Source organism: Phacochoerus africanus, chromosome 3, assembly GCF_016906955.1.
Source record: "Phacochoerus africanus isolate WHEZ1 chromosome 3, ROS_Pafr_v1, whole genome shotgun sequence".
Classification (NCBI taxonomy): Eukaryota; Metazoa; Chordata; class Mammalia; order Artiodactyla; family Suidae; genus Phacochoerus; species Phacochoerus africanus.
In genome coordinates this window covers 111611964-111630038 of record NC_062546.1, presented here as the reverse complement: position 1 = coordinate 111630038, position 18075 = coordinate 111611964, and the positions used below count along the sequence as shown (strand labels likewise).

Genomic DNA, 18075 nt, shown 5'->3' with positions numbered 1-18075 from the left:
TTAAAGTTGAGGAGAGCCTTTGCTCTCCATGGATACCGCCTTCAGCTCCTATATTTTTCCCCTCCTTTACCTTGGTCCAGTCACAGTGCCTTTTTTTGTTGTTGTTGTTGTTTTGTTTGTTTGTTTGTTTTTGTCTTTTGTCTTTTTAGGGCTGCATCCGGGGGATATGGAGGTTCCCAGGCTAGGGGTCCAATCAGAGCTGTAGCCACCAGCCTATGCCAGAGCCACATCAACATGGGATCTGCGCTTTGTCTGCAGCCCACACCACAGCTCACAGCAACGCCAGATCCTTAACCCACTGAACAAGGCCAGGGATTGAACCCTTATCCTCATGGATGCTAGTCAGGTTCATTAACCACTGAGCCATGACAGGAACTCCCACACTGCTTCTTTACTGTTCTCAGAATACTTGGCATTCATGGGGCATTTCGCACTTGCCCTTGCCCTTTCTCTTTGAATGGGCTACTTATGTCTGTTTCTCTGGTCTCAGCTTAGATGTCACCTTCTGGATCCTCTTTCTGACCGTTCCGTGTAGTAGTTTCGCACCCCACCCCTGCCTCTCTGTCACAAAAGTTTGTTTCCATCCATTAGATGCTGGAATTAGTGTGGATTGTTTGCTTCTCTCTCCCACTGGATTGTAAGCAGCATGAGGGCAGGATCTCATTCCTTGCTGGAATCTCTAAATTTAGCAAGTGTTGGGACATAACAGACTATATATATATATATATTTTTTTTTTTTTTTGCTTTTTCTTGAGCCGCTCCCGCGGCATATGGAGGTTCCCAGGCTAGGGGTCTAATTGGAGCTGTAGCCACCAGCCTATGCCAGAGCCACAGCAACGTGGGATCCGAGCCACATCTGCGACCTACACCACAGCTCATGGCAATGCCAGATCCTTAACCCACTGAGCAAGGGCAGGGACCGAACCCGCAACCTCATGGTTCCTAGTCGGATTCATTAACCACTGCGCCACGACGGGGAACTCCAACAGACAATATTTGTTAACTGAAGGAACTGTGGGGCTGCTTCTGTTGCTCACAACCCAAATGGTTAGGAAATGTTTTTCATGTTTCACTGAAATTTGATTTTGTAACAGTTACCCGTTAGTCTGAGGTTTGCCATAGACTAAGTCTGTGCCTCCTTCTGAATTACAAGCTTTCATATATTTCATATATTTTCATATATTTGGTTAGTATTCTTCTCTAGGGAATATTGCTCTTTATCAAGCCATCCAGTGTAACAGCTTCCACTTAAAAAAATTCTGATGTTCACTTTCCAGACTGTAAGATCAGTTGTATGATTCAGTGGGTTGAGGACTGCCTCTGTCTTCGTCTCTTCTAGATTTCCAGCACCAGCCCCAGTGCTCTAGCACAACAGTTTTCAAAATGTTTGGCCTTAGGATCATAAGTACTTACTCTTTTAGGAGTTATTGATGACCCCAAGGAGCTTTTGTTTATGTGGGTTATATCTTTGTAAATAGTTACCATATTAGAAATTATATCAGAAATGTATAACATTTATTTATTATGTTTTAATCGATTATATTTTAATAAACATATTTATTAGTTTATTTAAGAATAGTGGTAGTAGGAGTTCCCATTGTGGCTCAGCAGTAACAAACCTGACTAGTATCCATGAAGATGTGGGTTTGATCCCTGTCCTCGCTCAGTGGCTTGAAGATGCGGCAATGCAGGGAGCTGTGGTGTCGGTCACAGATGCACCTTGAATCTGGCGTTGCTGTGATATAGGCTGGCAGCTGTAGCTCGGATTTGACCCCTAGCCTGGGAACTTCCATATGCCATGAGTGCGGCCCTAAAAAGCAAATAATAATAATAATAATAATAATGGTAGTAAACCATCATGAATTAATGTATCATGTTTTATGAAACATAACTATAGTTCCAAACAAATTAGTGATTTTTGCTAGTCTCTAATACCTGGCAGTAGCTGGATTTTCATATCAACTTCTGCATACAACTATTGTGATAAACTGTTTTGATTGAAGCGTATATAGAAAATCTGGCCTCACAAGATTTATATGACTGGAAATGGAGTCTTTTAATTTTAGATATTTTTTGATACCACACCAAGATTCTATAAGTAGTAGTTTCTTAAATGTTAGTTGCAATGTGCAACTTGAAACTGGTATTAAATTGTAGTCTGTTATATTAGAATTTATTGCTTGGTTTTGATCTTACATTTTATTATTTGTGATTGATTTACCCACCAAAGCTTTTCAGATCCAAGAATATTAAGTCTTCTTCATTTTCTGCATAGAACTAAGCCATGCGGAAAATGAAGAGACAGGAAGGACATGGTGAGGTGAAATGTGTGTGTGGCCCCGCTGTGCCCTCTTCTGCACTCAGATCTCAATAAGCCTTATTACTTTCAGCGTTTCTTCTCTGTGGGCCTTTCTAGGCCTCTGGCTCACCTGATTTCTTCCCAGCCTTTTCTGCTTCCTTGGAAGATAAATTAACTTAATGAGAGGAAGATGAGAGTGATAATGTGTAACACATTTTTAAAAAATTATGAGCAGGACCTGGACCTTCAGAGGACAGCTGAGTGGGAACACAACCTGCTCTACATCCACTCAATTTAAACATTTCACTAGCTTAAGTACAGAGATACAGTAAAACAGTTTGTTTAGAGCGAATTCTGAGGTAAAAATTTTGCAAACTGTTACAGCAAATATTGGGCAAGATTTGAGACGCTGCGGGATCCCTCTCTTAGCTGACAGTGTTAATGTTATTTATTGGTTTAAAAAACTTTTGTTAATGAGTTGTGTAAGTTTGAACTATGAACTATTAAGCCTATGAAGCAAAGATGAATAATGAAAGAATGTAAAATCAAGTGTCCCAATTATAGGCCATGGAATAATGAAACAATGTTGAACTTGAATACTTACATAGAGAGGTAAAGAAAATTCCAAAAGTGGAATCAGAACATTTTCGGTTCTGCATGTTTTCCATGTGATCATAGATAAGCAGTAACTTTTCTGTGCCCCAGTTTCTTCATTTGTAGGATGGGGTAGTTGATGTAGGTTGCTAAGGTTCATTCTAAATTCCGGGTTCTGGGGTTCTCTGAGAAATATTAGAAGAAGGGAAGATGGAGTAGAGACTATTAGAATTATGAATTATTAGTCATCTTTTTTTTTTTTTTTTTTTTTTTTGCTATTTCTTTGGGCCGCTTCTGTGGCATATGGAGGTTCCCAGGCTAGGGGTCGAATCGGAGCTGTAGCCACCGGCCTACGCCAGAGCCACAGCAACGTGCGATCTGAGCCCGTCTGCAACCTACACCACAGCTCACGGCAACGCCGGATCGTTACCCCACTGAGCAAGGGCAGGGACCGAACCCACAACCTCATGGTTCCTAGTCGGATTCGTTAACCACTGCGCCATGGCGGGAATTCAAGCAGACCTTGAAATTTTGTAGATTTTCCGAATATTCAGCCTCTCTTAGCTCAATAAGTTGGCCTGATTTGGGGGACCTCTCCCCTTCCCCAAGCCTACCTTTGCTATATAAATGTTGGGAAAGTGTGGTTGGAGTTATTTCTATCTTTCCTTCTTTCTTTCTTTTTTTTTTTTTTTTTTTTTTTTTGGTCTTATTGGGGCTGCACCTGAGGCATATGGAGGTTCCTAGGCTAGGGGCTGAATCAGAGCTGTAGCCGCTGGCCTACGCCACAGCCACAGCAATGGGAGATTTGAGCCGTGTCTGCGACCTACATCACAGCTCACGACAATGCCAGATCCTTAACCCACTGAGCAAGGCCAGGGATTGAACCCACATCCTCATGGATGCTAGTCAGGTTCCTTAACCGCTGAGCCATGGCAGGAACTCCCTGGAGATATTTCATTAGCCTTGAGCTGTTTATCCCTGAATAAGCAGAGGGCATTAAAAATGGAGTAGTGGAGTAAATCAAAGTTAGGCATTGGGTTATCACTTCTGTTTGGAGAGAAGCAAAGTTGACATGACTAGACTTTGGCAGTACATTCCATCCTTTGTATTGGTAAAATGAGGTTGGTTTAGGAAGAATCTGGAGGGCAAACTCGAGATGGCTTAGAAATGCACCATCTCAGGAGTTCCCATAGTGGCTCAGTGGTAAGGAACCTGACTAGTATCCATGAGGATACGGGTTCAATTCCTGGCCTTGCTTAGTGGGTTAAGGATCCAGTGATGCCATGAGCTGTGGTGTATGTCGCAGATGCAGCTTGGATCCTGCGTTGCTGTGGCTGTGGTGTAGGCCGGCAGTTGCAGCTCTGATTTGGTGTCGATACCTCCATATGCCACAGGCGCAGCCCTAAAAAGACCAAAAAAAAAAAAAAGAGATGCATTGATGAGCAGAGAAACTGGTTAAACCTGTCGCTAAAGTGATAGCAGCATAGGAGGAAATGGAGTGCCATAGTGGAGGGGAAGAGGATACCTGTGCTGGGATTAGTGGCTTTTGGCCATCCTCCCTGGCAGCACGTTTTATCCCTTTGCTGGCAGGCTGCAGCAAGCAGGATTCAGAGAGGCCAGTGGGAATTTCAGTATCCTCAACACACCACCAAATATTACCAGATATTCAAGAAAAGCTAAAATCCTCAGAGGCAACAGACTCAGGTGAAGAATGTAATACTTGAAACAGAGTTAAAGCATCAAGTGCAATGATTTTAGAGAGGAAGTGCGAGGACAACTATTTTCACTAATAAAACTAAGGCATGATTGGTTTTCATTATTTTTTTATAAAAATGTGATGTTCATATATCACTGGTTTATTATTTTCAGACAAATATCTTTCAATTTTTTAACTTTTAATTTCTACATGGTAAATATTGATAGATATAACACACATAAGCATTCTTTGGGGTCCCCAGTAATCTTAAGGTATGTAAAAGTGTCCTGAGACCAAAAGGTTAAGAACTTCTATTCTAGATGAATAGAATTAGAATAATAGGATTTGTAGTCTAGTAGAGGAAAAAAAAATTAGCATAGGCAATCTTCCAAAAAGGGAAAGAAAATGGGAGAAAAAAGAACCACAAAAGCATTTTTTAAAAGTAAAATTGTGAGAAAAGAGATGAAACAATATTTATATTTCAGTTTATCAGAAGATAATATCAGAGGGAGTTAAAATTTTTATTCAAATTCAGTAAAGATATTTAAAATAATATAAGAAGAATGAAAATAAAGGCTTAAAAAAGATAACCAGGCAGGTAACAAGGAGAAAATAGAAATATGAATCCTATTAGTATACAAAATAGAATTCGAGATGTAAAAACCACTAAAAGGGACAAAGAAGAGTGTTTTACATTAATAAACTGACCAAATACACTAAAAAAATTCAACAGCCACTGATTTGAAATGTATGATAAAAGCAAAACAGAACCAGATGATGAAATTGACAAAGCCATAGTCACTGTGCAAGATTGATAAATCAGTTCGGCCAGAAGAAGAAGCATTAACCATCTGCTTGTGGCTGCACCTGGCCCAGGGGTATTTTTGTTTGTCTGTCACACAATAGTTTTTTAAGTGATGAAATATCAGTTGTTACCATTAGATAACAAATTACCCCATCTCTTAGGGTCTGGAAAAACTCAAAAGCAGGGGTAACTTGACAACTGGGGACTGGAATCGTGTGAGTGCTGGTTTACTCACGTGTCAGGTGTCTGGGCTTGGGGTGACTTGAAGACCAGGACTGCTGAGCAGATGGACCGCTGTGGCCTTTCCCTGTGGCCTGGCTCCTTTACATCTGGCAGTTGCTCAGTGTTCCAAGAAGCAAGGCACAAACTTCATTACCTTTTATGACCTAGCCTGGAAGTCACATAGCATCATTTCTTCCATGTTCTGTTGGTTTAAATGGTTATAAACTTCCCCAGATTTAAGAGGAGGGCCTAGAACCTCCTTAATAGGAAGAATGTCGATTTACATGGACATGTTTCAAAACCTCTTCAGTCCAACCTCTGGCCATACATTGGTTTACATTCCTCCCAAATGCAAAAAATATGCTCCCCCTTTCCCAAGGCCCCCCAACCTCAAGATCCAGGGTTTAAATCAAGTCCACGTATAGCTGTGGCTCTTCAGACGTGGTTCCTTGATTATAGCTCTTTGAATACTTTGAGAATCTTCTGCCAGGAGAGAAGTTGTAGTTACATTTTTGAACCCCAGCAGTCCCGACTCTTACATTCTCAAGCCTGACAGTTCCTTTTTGTGTTCGTCTCTCTCCATTCTTATTATTATGGTAAACCATTGATACTTTCAAGATTCTGCATGGAAATCTGCTTAGCAAAATCCACCAGTGGCATAGGTATTTTTTTCCATTTTCCTTGTCATCAAAGCTAACAGTGTCACTAAAATTCTGCTACTTCATCATCTTCACTATCAATCTACTCTAGCCCTTCCCAGCTCTACTTACCATTCTTTCTCAAAGCTAGTGCAGTGTATTTTAGGATTTTGTTTTAATAGTTTCCAACTGCTGGCACTACACTGTGTTAGTTACTATTGCTCTGATAACAAATCACAAAACTTAGATGTGTAAAGCAGCAACCTGGGATGACTCAAAGGCTAGGATCATAGTGCCTACCCAACAAATAGCCCTTTTGTGTGCTTTGATTGCCTCATGGCTCAGGGTAGTCAGACACCAAGGGTGGCTCAGGGCCCCAAGCACAAGGTTCCAGCGAACAAGGGGGTGGGGTGGGGGTGCCTGCATCTCCATTTTGGCCTAGCATTGGGCTGTATCGTCTTGGTCCATTCAGTCACCTGCCCGGATGCAAAGGAAGGAGACCAGAAGAATGGCACAGAATTTCTCATCTGACGGGATGTTCATAAAGAAGACGAAGAAATTAAGTATATTTATTTATTATACCTTGAATTGTCACCACTTAGTTATGTGTTGGATTTTTTTTTAACCTTTAAAAAATCATTTTAAAGAACAAGCATCAGTGGTTTTTAAAATAGGGATCATGAAAATGCCTATAAGATGCATTTTTTTCAGAACTGATATTATGTGAATAAGGACATTATATGGCTTGGGGTAAAATTACCCTTGATAGCATTGCACATAAAACTTAAATGCTGTCTGTATCTCTATTAGCTTAGGTACAAGTTAAGCAGGTACTTTTGGCAAATGGTGTTAAATGACTTAAGAAGTAGCTCCAGTGGTGATGGACATATTGAAATACTATAAAGAGTTTGAACAAAATTATTTCATTAAAGAAAATTGGGAAAAGCAATATTTCTTAAATGTGTGAATTTAAATATGTACATATTTATATAAACGTTGGTGTCCCTGAACATTTAATCTAGTTAACATTGTTCAGGTCTTAATTGAAAAGACAATGGATCATGTATTAGAGGTTGCCTCATACTAAAACATATAGCCACTTTAGAAAATGTGCTGATGATACCCAGCATCACTGTATAAGTACTCCATATATACTTTTTCCATCAAGGAGAGTTAGAATGCTATTTTTAAAATAAATTAAATTGAAATTCTTTTTTAATTTTTAGCTATTGCCTTATTTTAAAACCTTTTTTCTTAAAATGACATTAGGAAAATAGCTTACTTTTAATTCCCTCTAGAGTTTAATTTTAAAGGCTCTCATGTAGCTAAATTAATCGCGAAACCTTATTAGAGTCTACAAAATGGATATTTCTTGGAAGCAAGATAATTCAGTTATATACAGTACATACCTGTCTTTCTAAATGTGTTCTCATTCAGACTTTGTTATTAGTTTGGTATGGTTTTCAACAAATTACCCTAACGGTACTATCAGGAAGCCTCTGTTAACCTTTTTTTTTTTTTTAAAGTTTCTGTAACCTTTGCTAGTCTTCAGTTCAAATGTTGGGAGGTAGATTTACAGTTTTTGTGACCTTGCTCAAAGAATTTAACTTTTCTACACCAGTCACTTTTTTTTTTCTGTTTTAAAAGGGCCGCATATGGAGGTTCCCAGGCTAGGGCTTGAATCGGAGCTGCAGCTGCTGTAGCAACTCCAGATCTGAGCCGCTTATACGACCCACACTGTAGCCCACTGCAACGTAGGATCCTTAACCCACTGAGCAAGGCCAGGGATCAAACCCATGCCCTCATGGATACTGGTCAGGTTTGTTACCACTGAGCCACGATGGGAACTCCCAGTCACATTTTTAACTGGGGTTTACAGTCTCTTTCCCATATACTCACTGTGCTTTTAACAGCATAAAATGCTAAGCAAGTAAAAGAATTTACATAAATGTACCATAATAAGAACAAACACTGGTTACTTTTAAAAAATACTGTTGATGCAAATCTGTTAATCTGATATGATGTATTCATTTTAGCACAGGCTTAAGCTGAAACATTCAGCAGGCTTAATATTTTTAGAAGCTTCTAACAAATGTAATAATTATGACTTACTGAAAATTGTTAAAATAATATGAAATTTTAAGAATTAAGTATTCACTTGATAATCATAGTATGCAAAATATTTTTCTTGGTTAAAAACTGCTTTTATATAATATATTCATTTTGGCTTATGTTTAGTCTGGAATAAAAGTTTGACTTTTGCAGTAGAAGTATTTGTTTCAATGCCAATGTTAAGAGCATAAATCTTGTGTGGTAACATATTTTCAAGTTAAATTGAAAGTTTACGAATGTTCACAGTTTGCTTTTGTCATGTTCTAGCTGTTATTTCATTGTTGAGAACATTTTACTTTTTGAAGTATACCCTCCAGCTAACGAAAACCCTCTCAGCCAAGAATTGTGTCATTGCACTGTACCAGAAGTTTCCAACTATTAAGCTCCCTTAGGGAAACATAAAGTGAATGTGACAAAGGCATTTCCCATAAATTATATTGGCCAGATCACCCAGTACCATGTACATTTCTTATTCATTTTCATTGTTTTGTGTATAGATAGCATTTATTCCCAAAGAAGCCAATGAGCATAAAACGTTAAACCGCCTCGAGATTTTTTTATACACAGTTGTAGTCTGGATGTCATTGACATTATTTCAGACATCCCTTTTCATGAATTAATGTAGTTTCCACTTACAGGAGTTGAAGCATGTACCATCATATTTCCATGCTACTTTGTGTAGTCATTTTTTCCTCTTTTTCACTTTTGTAGCTTTTCTGCAATTAGATAAAAAGGGACCACAAAAACATCACTTTGATCAGCCTTCAGTAGCACCTAGGAAAAACTACTCTTTCTCAAGAGAGGAGGTTAGACAGATTGATCGGGAGAATCAGAGGCTTTTGAAAGAACTGTCGAGACAGGCTGAAAAACCAGGAAGCAAAAGTACGATTCCAAGAAGATCGACTGGTCCCCCCCCTAAGTTATATCACAGTGCTCTCAACAGACAGAGGGAACAACAAAGGATTGAAAGAGAAAATTTGGTAAGTAGTATTTTTCAGTCACCAAAGAAGATGCACTTGTACTGATTTGTAAGTCCAACTTTCAGGAAACCTAATATGGCCAAATTTTTTTAACTTAACTATATGAAAGTAGGAATAGATAGATATGTGTGGAATGAAATACATGATGAGCTTTGAGCCTGGAAGGTATGGCATGTTCTTTTTTATCCAGAAACTATATTTTAAGGAAATATTGAATGAAAATACTGGAAGTAGAGTTCCTGTCATGGCGCAGTGGAAGTGAATCCGACTTGGAACCATGAGGTTGCTGGTTTGATTCCTGGCCCTGCTCAGTGGGTTAAAGGATCTGGCGTTGCTGTGAGCTGTGGTGTAGGTCACAGACACGGCTCGGATCTGGCATTGCTATGGTTCTGGCATAGGCCAGCAGCTATAGCTCTGATTAGACCCCCTAGCCTGGGAATCTCCATATACCACGGGTGCAGACCTAAAATAACAAAAAAAAAAAGAAAGAAAGAAAGAAAAAATACTGAAAGCTCCATTATTTATTTGACTGGATCTGTTGAGTCAGTGTAGTAATATAAGAAATGGTGTCCAGGGGTCAGATATGTATGTCTTATGTGAAGTAGTCAATCACTGGCTAACTCTCTTTCACTTTATTATAGCCTTGAAAGCTAAAATAATTTGTTTTAAAAAAAATTCTCAATATAGGTCAAATTTGGTGGTCTGCTGCTGTATGAAAGACACTGCTTGTTAAAAATTATATAATTACTCTTTGATGTCTTAAGGAATATATATAGGAACTGTTGAAAATTTTCACATTAAAAACTATTACTCATGGCATACGATTTTCTTTATAAAATTCATTTCATATCATTGCTGGTATATACTGAGTTCTTACTGTAATGCTTGGCATTGTTTGAAGTGTGTTCTAAATATTAGCTGCCAGTTATTCTTTCAGATAGGTACTTTTTTTTTTTTGTCTTTTTGCCTCTTCTAGGGCCACTTCCCGTGGCACATGGAGGTTCCCAGGTTAGGGGTTTAATCAGAGCTGTAGCTGCCGTCCTACACCACAGCCACAGCAACGCCGGATCCTTAACCCACTGAGCAAGGCCAGGGATCGAACCCGCAACCTCATGGTTCCTAGTCAGATTCGTTAACAACTGAGCCACAATGGGAACTCCTGAGCCAAGATTTTAAACCCAGGTAGCATCTTATTTATTTTTTTATTTTTTCTCTATTTTTTTTTAATTTTTAAATTTTTTTATTACTCAAATGAATTTATCACATCTGTAGTTGTATAATGATCATAACTATCTGATTTCACAGGATTTCCATCCCACAGCCCAAGCACATCCCCCCACCCCCCAAACTGTCTCCTTTGGAAACCATAAGTTTTTCAAAGTCTGTGAGTCAGTATCTATTCTGCAGAGAAGTTCATTCTGTCCTTTTTCAGATTCCACATGTCAGTGAAAGCATTGGATGTTGGTGTCTCATTGTCTGGCTGACTTCACTTAGCATGATAGTTTCTAGGTCCATCCATGTTGATAAAAATGGCGGTATTTTGTTCCTTTTAATGGCTGAGTAATATTCCATTGTGTATATGGACCACGTCTTCTTGATCCACTCTTCTGTCGATGGACATTTAGGTTGTTTCCATGTCTTGGCTATTGCAAATAGTGCTGCAGTGAACATTGGAGTACATGTGTCTTTGCGAGTCGTGGTTTTCTCTGGGGAGATGCCCAGGAGTGGGATTGCTGGATCAAATGGTAGTTCTATGTCTAGTTGTCTGAGGCATCTCCATACTGTTTTCCACAGTGGTTGCACCAATGTACAATCCCACCAAGGGTGTACTAGGGTTCCTTTTTCTCCACCCCCTCTCCGGCACTTCTTGTTTGTAGACTTTTGGATGATGGCCATTCTGGCTGGTGTAAGGTGGTATCTCACAATGGTTTTGATTTGCATTTCTCTAATGATGAGTGATGTTGAACATCTTTTCATGTGTTTTTTGGCCATCCGTATGTCTTCTTTGGAGAACTGTCTGTTTAGATCTTCTGCCCATTTTTGGATGGGGTTGTTTGTTTTTTTGGTATTGAGTGGTAGGAGGTGTTTATAAATTTTGGAGATTAATCTCTTGTCAGTTGATTCATTTGCAAAGATTTTCTCCCATTCTGTGGGTTGTCTTTTCATTTTGTTTAGGGTTCCCTTTGCTGTGCAGAAACTTTGAAGTTTGATTAGGTCCCATTTGTTTATTTTTGTTTTTGTTGTCAATACTCTGATAGGTGGATCTGAAAAGATGTTGCTGTCGTTTATGTCAGAGAGTGTTTGGCCTATGTTTTCCTCTAGGAGTTTGATAGTGTCTGGTCTTATATGTAGGTCTTGAATCCATTTTGAGTTTATTTTTGTGGATGGTGTTAGGAAGTGTTTTCATTCTTTTCCATGTGGCTGTCCAGTTTTCCCAGCACCACTTATTGAACAAGTTGTCCTTTCTCCATTGTATATCCTTGCCTCCTTTGTCATAGATTAGTTGGCCGTAGGTGCGTGGGTTGAATTCTGGGCTTTCTATCCTGATCCACTGATCTCTGTTTCTGTCTTTGTGCCAGTACCACACGGTTTTGATGATTGTTGCTTTGTAGTCTAGTCTGAAGTCATGGAGCCTGATTCCTCCAGCTCCCTTTTTCTTTTTCAGGATGTCTTTGGCTATGCTGGGTCTTTTGTGCTTCCAAACAAACTTTAAGATAGTTTGTTCGAGTTCTGTGAAAAATGTCCTTGGTAATTTGATAGGGATTGCATTGAATCTGTACATTGCCTTAGGTAGTATAGTCATTTTGATAATATGAACTCTTCCAATCCAAGAGCATGGTATATCTTTCCATCGATTTGTGTCATCTTTGATTTCTTTCATCAGTGGCTTATAGTTTTCAGAGTACAGGTCTTTTGTCTCTTTAGGTAGGTTTACTCCTAGGTATTTTATTCTTTGGGTGCAATGGTAAATGGGATTGGTTCCCTAATTTCTCTTTCTGCTCTTTCATTGTTAGTGTATAGAAATGCCGTCGATTTCTGTGTATTGATTTTGTATCCTGCGACTTTGCCAAATTCGTGGATGAGCTCTTAACAGTTTTCTGGTAGAATCTTTAGGATTCTCTAGGTATAGTATCATGTCATCTGCAAATAGTGATACTTTTACTTCTTCCTTTCCAATTTGGATTCCTTTTATTTCTTTTACTTCTCTGATTGCTGTGGCTAGGACTTCCAGAACTATGTTGAAGAGTAGTGGCAAAAGTGGACATCCTAGTCTTGGTCCTGATCTCAGTGGGAATTCTTTTGGCTTTTCACCATTGAGAATGATGTTCGCTGTGGGTTTGTCATATGTGGCCTTTATTATGTTGAGGTAGGTTCCCTCTGTGCCCACTTTCTGAAGGGTTTTTATCAGAATGGGTGTTGGATTTTGTCAAAGGCTTTTTCTGCGTCTATTGAGAGGATCATATGGGTTGTTTTTTGTTTTTTTTTTTTGTTTTTTGTTATTGTTTTTGTCTTTTCACCATTTCTTGGGCCGCTCCCGCGGCATATGGAGATTCCCAGGCTAGGGGTCTAATCGGAGAGGTAGCCGCTGGCCTACACCAGAGCCATAGCAACGCAGGATCCGAGCCGCATCTGCGACCTACACCGCAGCTCACGGCAACACCGGATCCTTAACCCACTGAGCAAGGCCAGGGATCGAACCCGAAACCTTATGGTTCCTAGTCGGATTCGTTAACCACTGAGCCACGACGGGAACTCCATATGGTTTTTATTCTTCAGTTTGTTAATGTGGTGTATCACACTGATGGATTTGTGGATATTGAAGAACCCTTGCATCCCTGGGATAAATCCCAGTTGATCATGATGTACAATCCTTTTAATGTATTGTTGGCTGCAGTTTGCTAGTATTTTGTTGAGGATTTTTGCATCGATGTTCATCAGTGAAATTGGCCTGTAGTTTTCTTTTGTTGTGGAATCTTTGGTTTTGGTATCAGGGTGATGGTGGCCTCATAGTATGAGTTTGGGAGTATCCCTTCCTCTGCAATTTTTTTGAAATAGTTTCAGAAGGAGAGGTGTTGGCTCTTCTCTAAATGATTGATAGAATTCACCTGTGAAGCCATCTGGTCCTGGACTTTTGTTTGTTGGAAGTTTTTTAATCACAGTTGCAATTTCAGTACTTGCGATTGGCCCGTTCATCTTTTCTATTTCTTCTTGGTTTAGTCTTGGAAGATTGTACTTTTCTAAGAATTTGTCCATTTCTTCTGGGTTTTCCGTTTTATTGGCATCTAGTTGCATATAGTAGTCTCTGATGATCCTTTGTATTTCTGTGGTGTCTGTTGTTACTTCTCCTTTTTCGTTTCTGTTTTTATTGATTTGAGTCCTCTCTTTTTTGCTTGATAAGTCTGGCTAAGGGTTTGTCAATTTTGTTGATCTTTTCAAAGAACCAGCTTTCGCTTCATTGATCTTTTCTATGGTTTTCTTTGTTTCTATTTCATTGATTTCTGCTCTGATCTTTATGATTTCTTTCCTTCTGCTAACTTTAGGTCTTGTCTGTTCTTCTCTCTTGAGCTGCTTTAGATGTAAAGTTAGCTTGTTTATTTGAGTTTTTTCTTGTTTCCTGAGGTGGGCTTGTATTGCTATAAACTTTCCTCTTAGAATGGCTTTTGCTGCATCTCATAGGTTTTGGAGTGTTGTGTCTTTGTTGTCATTTGCTTCTAGGTATTTTTTAATTTCCTCTTTGATTTCTTCAGTGATCCATTGGTTGTTTAGTAGCATGTTGTTTAGTCTCCATGTGTTTGTGTTTTTTGCAGTTTTCTTCTTGTTGTTGATTTCCAGTCGTACAGCGTTGTGGTCGGAAAAGATGCTCAATGTGATTTCAATTTTCTTAAAGTTACCGAGGTTGGATTTGCAGCCCAGGATGTGATCAACCTTAGAGAATGTTCCATGTGCACTTGGGAAGAATGTGTATTCTGTTGCTTTTGGATGAAATGTCCTATAAATATCTATGAAGTCCATCCGGTCTAATGCTTCATTCAGGGCCTTTGTTTCCTTATTGATTTTCAGTCTGGATGATCTGTCCATTGCTGTAAGTGGGGTGTTAAAGTCCCCCACTATGATTTTGTTATTGCTGATTTCTCCTTTTAAGGTTGTTAGCAGTTGCCTTATAGATTGTGATGAACCTATGTTGGGTGCGTAGATATTTACAGTTCTTATATCTTCTTCTTAGAGTGATCTTTTGATCATTATGTAGTGACCTTCCTTGTCCCTTAAAATATTCTTCATTTTAAAGTCTATTTTGTCTGTTATGAGGAGTCCTACTCCAGGTTTCTTTTGATTCCCGTTTGCATGGAATATTTTCTTCCATCCTCTCACTTTCGATTTGTATGTGTCCCTAGAAGTGAAATGGGTCTCTTGAAGACAGCATATTTATGGGGCTTGTTTTTGTATCCATTCAGCCAGTCTATGTCTTTTGGTTGGGGCGTTTATTCCATTAACATGTAAGGTAATTATTGACATGTATGTTCTTATTTCCATTTTATTAATTGCTTTGGATTTGCTTTTGCTCTTTTTTCTTTCCTTCTTCTCTTGTTCTTTTCTGCCTGGAGAAGTTCCTTTAGTATTTGTTGTAAAGCTGGTTTAGTGTTGCTGAATTCTCTCAGCTTTTGCTTATCTGTGAAGCTTTTGATTTCTCCTTCAAATCTGAACAAGAGCCTTGCTGGGTAGAGTAATCTTGGTTGGAGGTTTTTTCCTTTCATCACGTAATGTGTATCATGCCACTCCCTTCTGGCCTGCAGAGTTTCTGCTGAAACATCTGCCGAGAATCTTAGCGGGATTCCATTGTATGTTATTTGTTTCTTTTCCCTAGCTGCTTTCAGTATTTTCTCTTTGTCTTTAATTTTGGTTAGTTTGATTAATATGTGTCTCGGGGTGTTCCTCCTTCGGTTTATTTTATATGGTACTTGTTGTGCTTCCTGGTTTTGAGCGAGTGATTCCTTCCCCATGTTTGGAAAGTGTTTGGCTATTATCTTTTGGAATATTTTTTCTGTCTCCTTCTCTCTCTCTTCTCCTACTGGCACCCCTATAATACGGGTTGTTGGTGTGTTTAACGTTGTCCCAGAGTTCTCTGAGACTCTCTTCATTTCTTTTCAATCTTTTTCCTCTTTTGTGTTCTGCATCCATAATTTCCACTAATCTGTCCTCCGCCTTGCTTATTCATTCTTCTGCCTCCTGTATTCTGCTGTTAGCTAGTGAGTTTTTTATTTCAGTTATTGTATTTTGTATCTCCTCTTTTTTAAGTTTTATATCTTGTATCTCTTTGGTCAGTGTTTCCTGGAAGTTATCCATCTTTGCCTCCAGTTTATTTCCGATGTCTTGCATCATTTTCAGCATCAACAGTCTAAAATCTTTTTCCTGGAGGCTAAGAATCTCCTCCTCACTTAGCTGTTTTTCTGGGGTTTTTCCTTTCTCCCTCATCTGACTTTTCATTTTTACAGGTTTTTGGTGTGGTGACCTTCTTACAGATAATAGAGTTGTAGCTTCTCTTACTTCTGATGTCTCCCCCCCTGTGGCTGAAATCAGTATGGAGGCTTTCGGTAGGCTTCCTGATGGGAGGGGCTGATGCCCTGGTAGGTAGAGCTGATTCTAATCCCTCTTGTGGGTGGGGCTTAGTCTCTGGATGGGATTAGAGGTAGCTGTGTGCCTGAGGGGTCTTTAGGTAGCCTGTTTACTGAGGGGCGGGGCTGTGATCTCACCTGGGTTGTTTGCCAGGGGGCTTCTCAGCAGCTGACTGATGGGTGGGGCCAGATTTTCCCAAAATAGCCACCTATGGAGAAAGGCACTGCTGCTGAATATTCCAGAGAGCTTTGCTTTCAATGTCCTTCCCTCACAACAAGCCTGTTTTTCCAGGATGTCCTCCAAGAACTGCAGACATGTTTGACCTAGATTCCCATGGAGATTTTGCTTTGCCCTGGAGCTCAGGGCCCGTGAAAGTCTGTGTGTGCCTTTTAAGAATGGGGTCTCTGTTTCCCCCAGGCCCATGGAGCTCCTGTGCACAAGCCCCACTGGCCTTCAATGCCAGATGCCCCGGGGCTCTTTCTCCCTGTGCCAGATCCCCACACGTGAGAGTTTGATATGTGGCTTGGAACTCTCACTCCTGTAGGTGAATCTCTGTGAACCAGTTAGTTTCCAGTCTGTGGAGCTTCCCACCCAGGAGGTATGGGGTTGTTTATATCATGAAATCGCCCCTCCTACCTCTTGATGTGGCCTCTTTTTCTTCTGGAGTAGGATATCTTTTTTAAGGTTTCTGGGCCATTTGGGTGAAGAGTGCTCAGTCTTTAGTTGTGAATTTTGTTGTTTTTAGGAGAGAAGTTGAGCTCCAGTCCTTCCATTCCGCCATCTACAAACTTAGATTCTTGAGGTTCATGTTTTTATGGCTCCATACAGAAGGAATTCAGCGAGAGACAAAGTGATAGGCAAGAAATAGACTTATTAAGATAAGATGTTTGTGAGAGACGCAAGCAGGCAGGCAAGGAGGCTCTGGCCCCAGGATCCAGTCCCAGGTAGCATCTTAAACTAAAATAAGACTCTTAATGAGCATATAACTTCAGAGCTAAAATAATTGATAAAGCTCTTATTAGAATTTCAGGACTAGTTCTCAACATTCGCTCTCATTGCATTTCATCATCAATATAGTTCTGTTTAACTGTGTACTTAACCTGAACTTGCAAGAGTAACAACTCATAAATTCTTTTTTTTTTTTTTATTGTCTTTTTGCCATTTCTAGAGCTGCTCCCGCAGCATATGGAGGTTCCCAGGCTAGGGGTTGAATTGAATCGGAGCTGTAGCCGCCGGCCTACACCACAGCCATAGCAACGCGGGATCCGAGCTGCGTCTGCAACCTACACCACAGCTCACGGCAATGCTGGATCCTTTAACCCACTGAGCAAGGGCAGGGACTGAACCCGCAACCTCATGGTTCCTAGTCGGATTCGTTAACCACTGCGCCACGACAGGAACTCCTAAATTTCTTTATTACAATCACTAACACTAGGGGAAGCCAGGGTAATAATAATTTACAAAAAATAGTATAGTCTTAAGCCCTTGGAGAGAGTTATCCTTCATGTAGTAGGGAATAGATAACAACAAAACAAGTTGAAATGAGGTTGGTAGGTAGTGAGCTTTCTGCACGTCACTCTAGCAATTTCAAGATTCATTCCTGATTTATGAAAATTTGGAATTAGCATATGTCATGAACATCTGGTTTTACCTTATTTTTACTCTCCCACATGGCTCTGGAGCCCATTTTATTTAATGAGCAATTACATAGTGCATACTGTTTTACAAATTTTAGGTCTTTTAATCCTCATAACAACCTAATGAGATAAGTTACTATGGTCATGGAGGTGAAAATGAGCCCCTGAGCACAACACAGGAATTTCCTCAAGGTTAAAGGACAAGCAGGTGGCAGAATCCTATCTGAATTACCTAGATTTGGGGTTACTTTTTTTTTTTCTTTCCCTTTTTTCTTTTTTGGCTGCCCTGCAGCATGTGGAAGTTCCCGGGCCAGGGATGAGATGCAAGCTACAGTTGTGACCCATGCCACAGCTGTGGCAGTGCTAGATCCCTAAACCACTCTGCCAGGCCATGGGTGGAATTTGTGTGTCAGTGCTCCAGAGACACCATGGATCCCCTTGTGCCACAGTAGGAACTCCTGGGGTTACTTTTATTTTTAA

At 39.9% G+C, this 18075-nt stretch overlaps 1 protein-coding gene across 2 annotated transcripts in view; it reads left to right on the top strand.

The window, feature by feature from the left end:
• CFAP97 (cilia and flagella associated protein 97) overlaps positions 1-18075 on the top strand; it is a 48861-nt gene that overhangs the window by 12280 nt on the left and 18506 nt on the right. For both annotated transcript variants that reach the window (XM_047772349.1, XM_047772350.1), the window contains exon 3: positions 9078-9346. In XM_047772349.1, coding sequence (XP_047628305.1) covers positions 9078-9346 — 269 coding nt within the window. The remainder of the gene's footprint in view (positions 1-9077; positions 9347-18075) is intronic.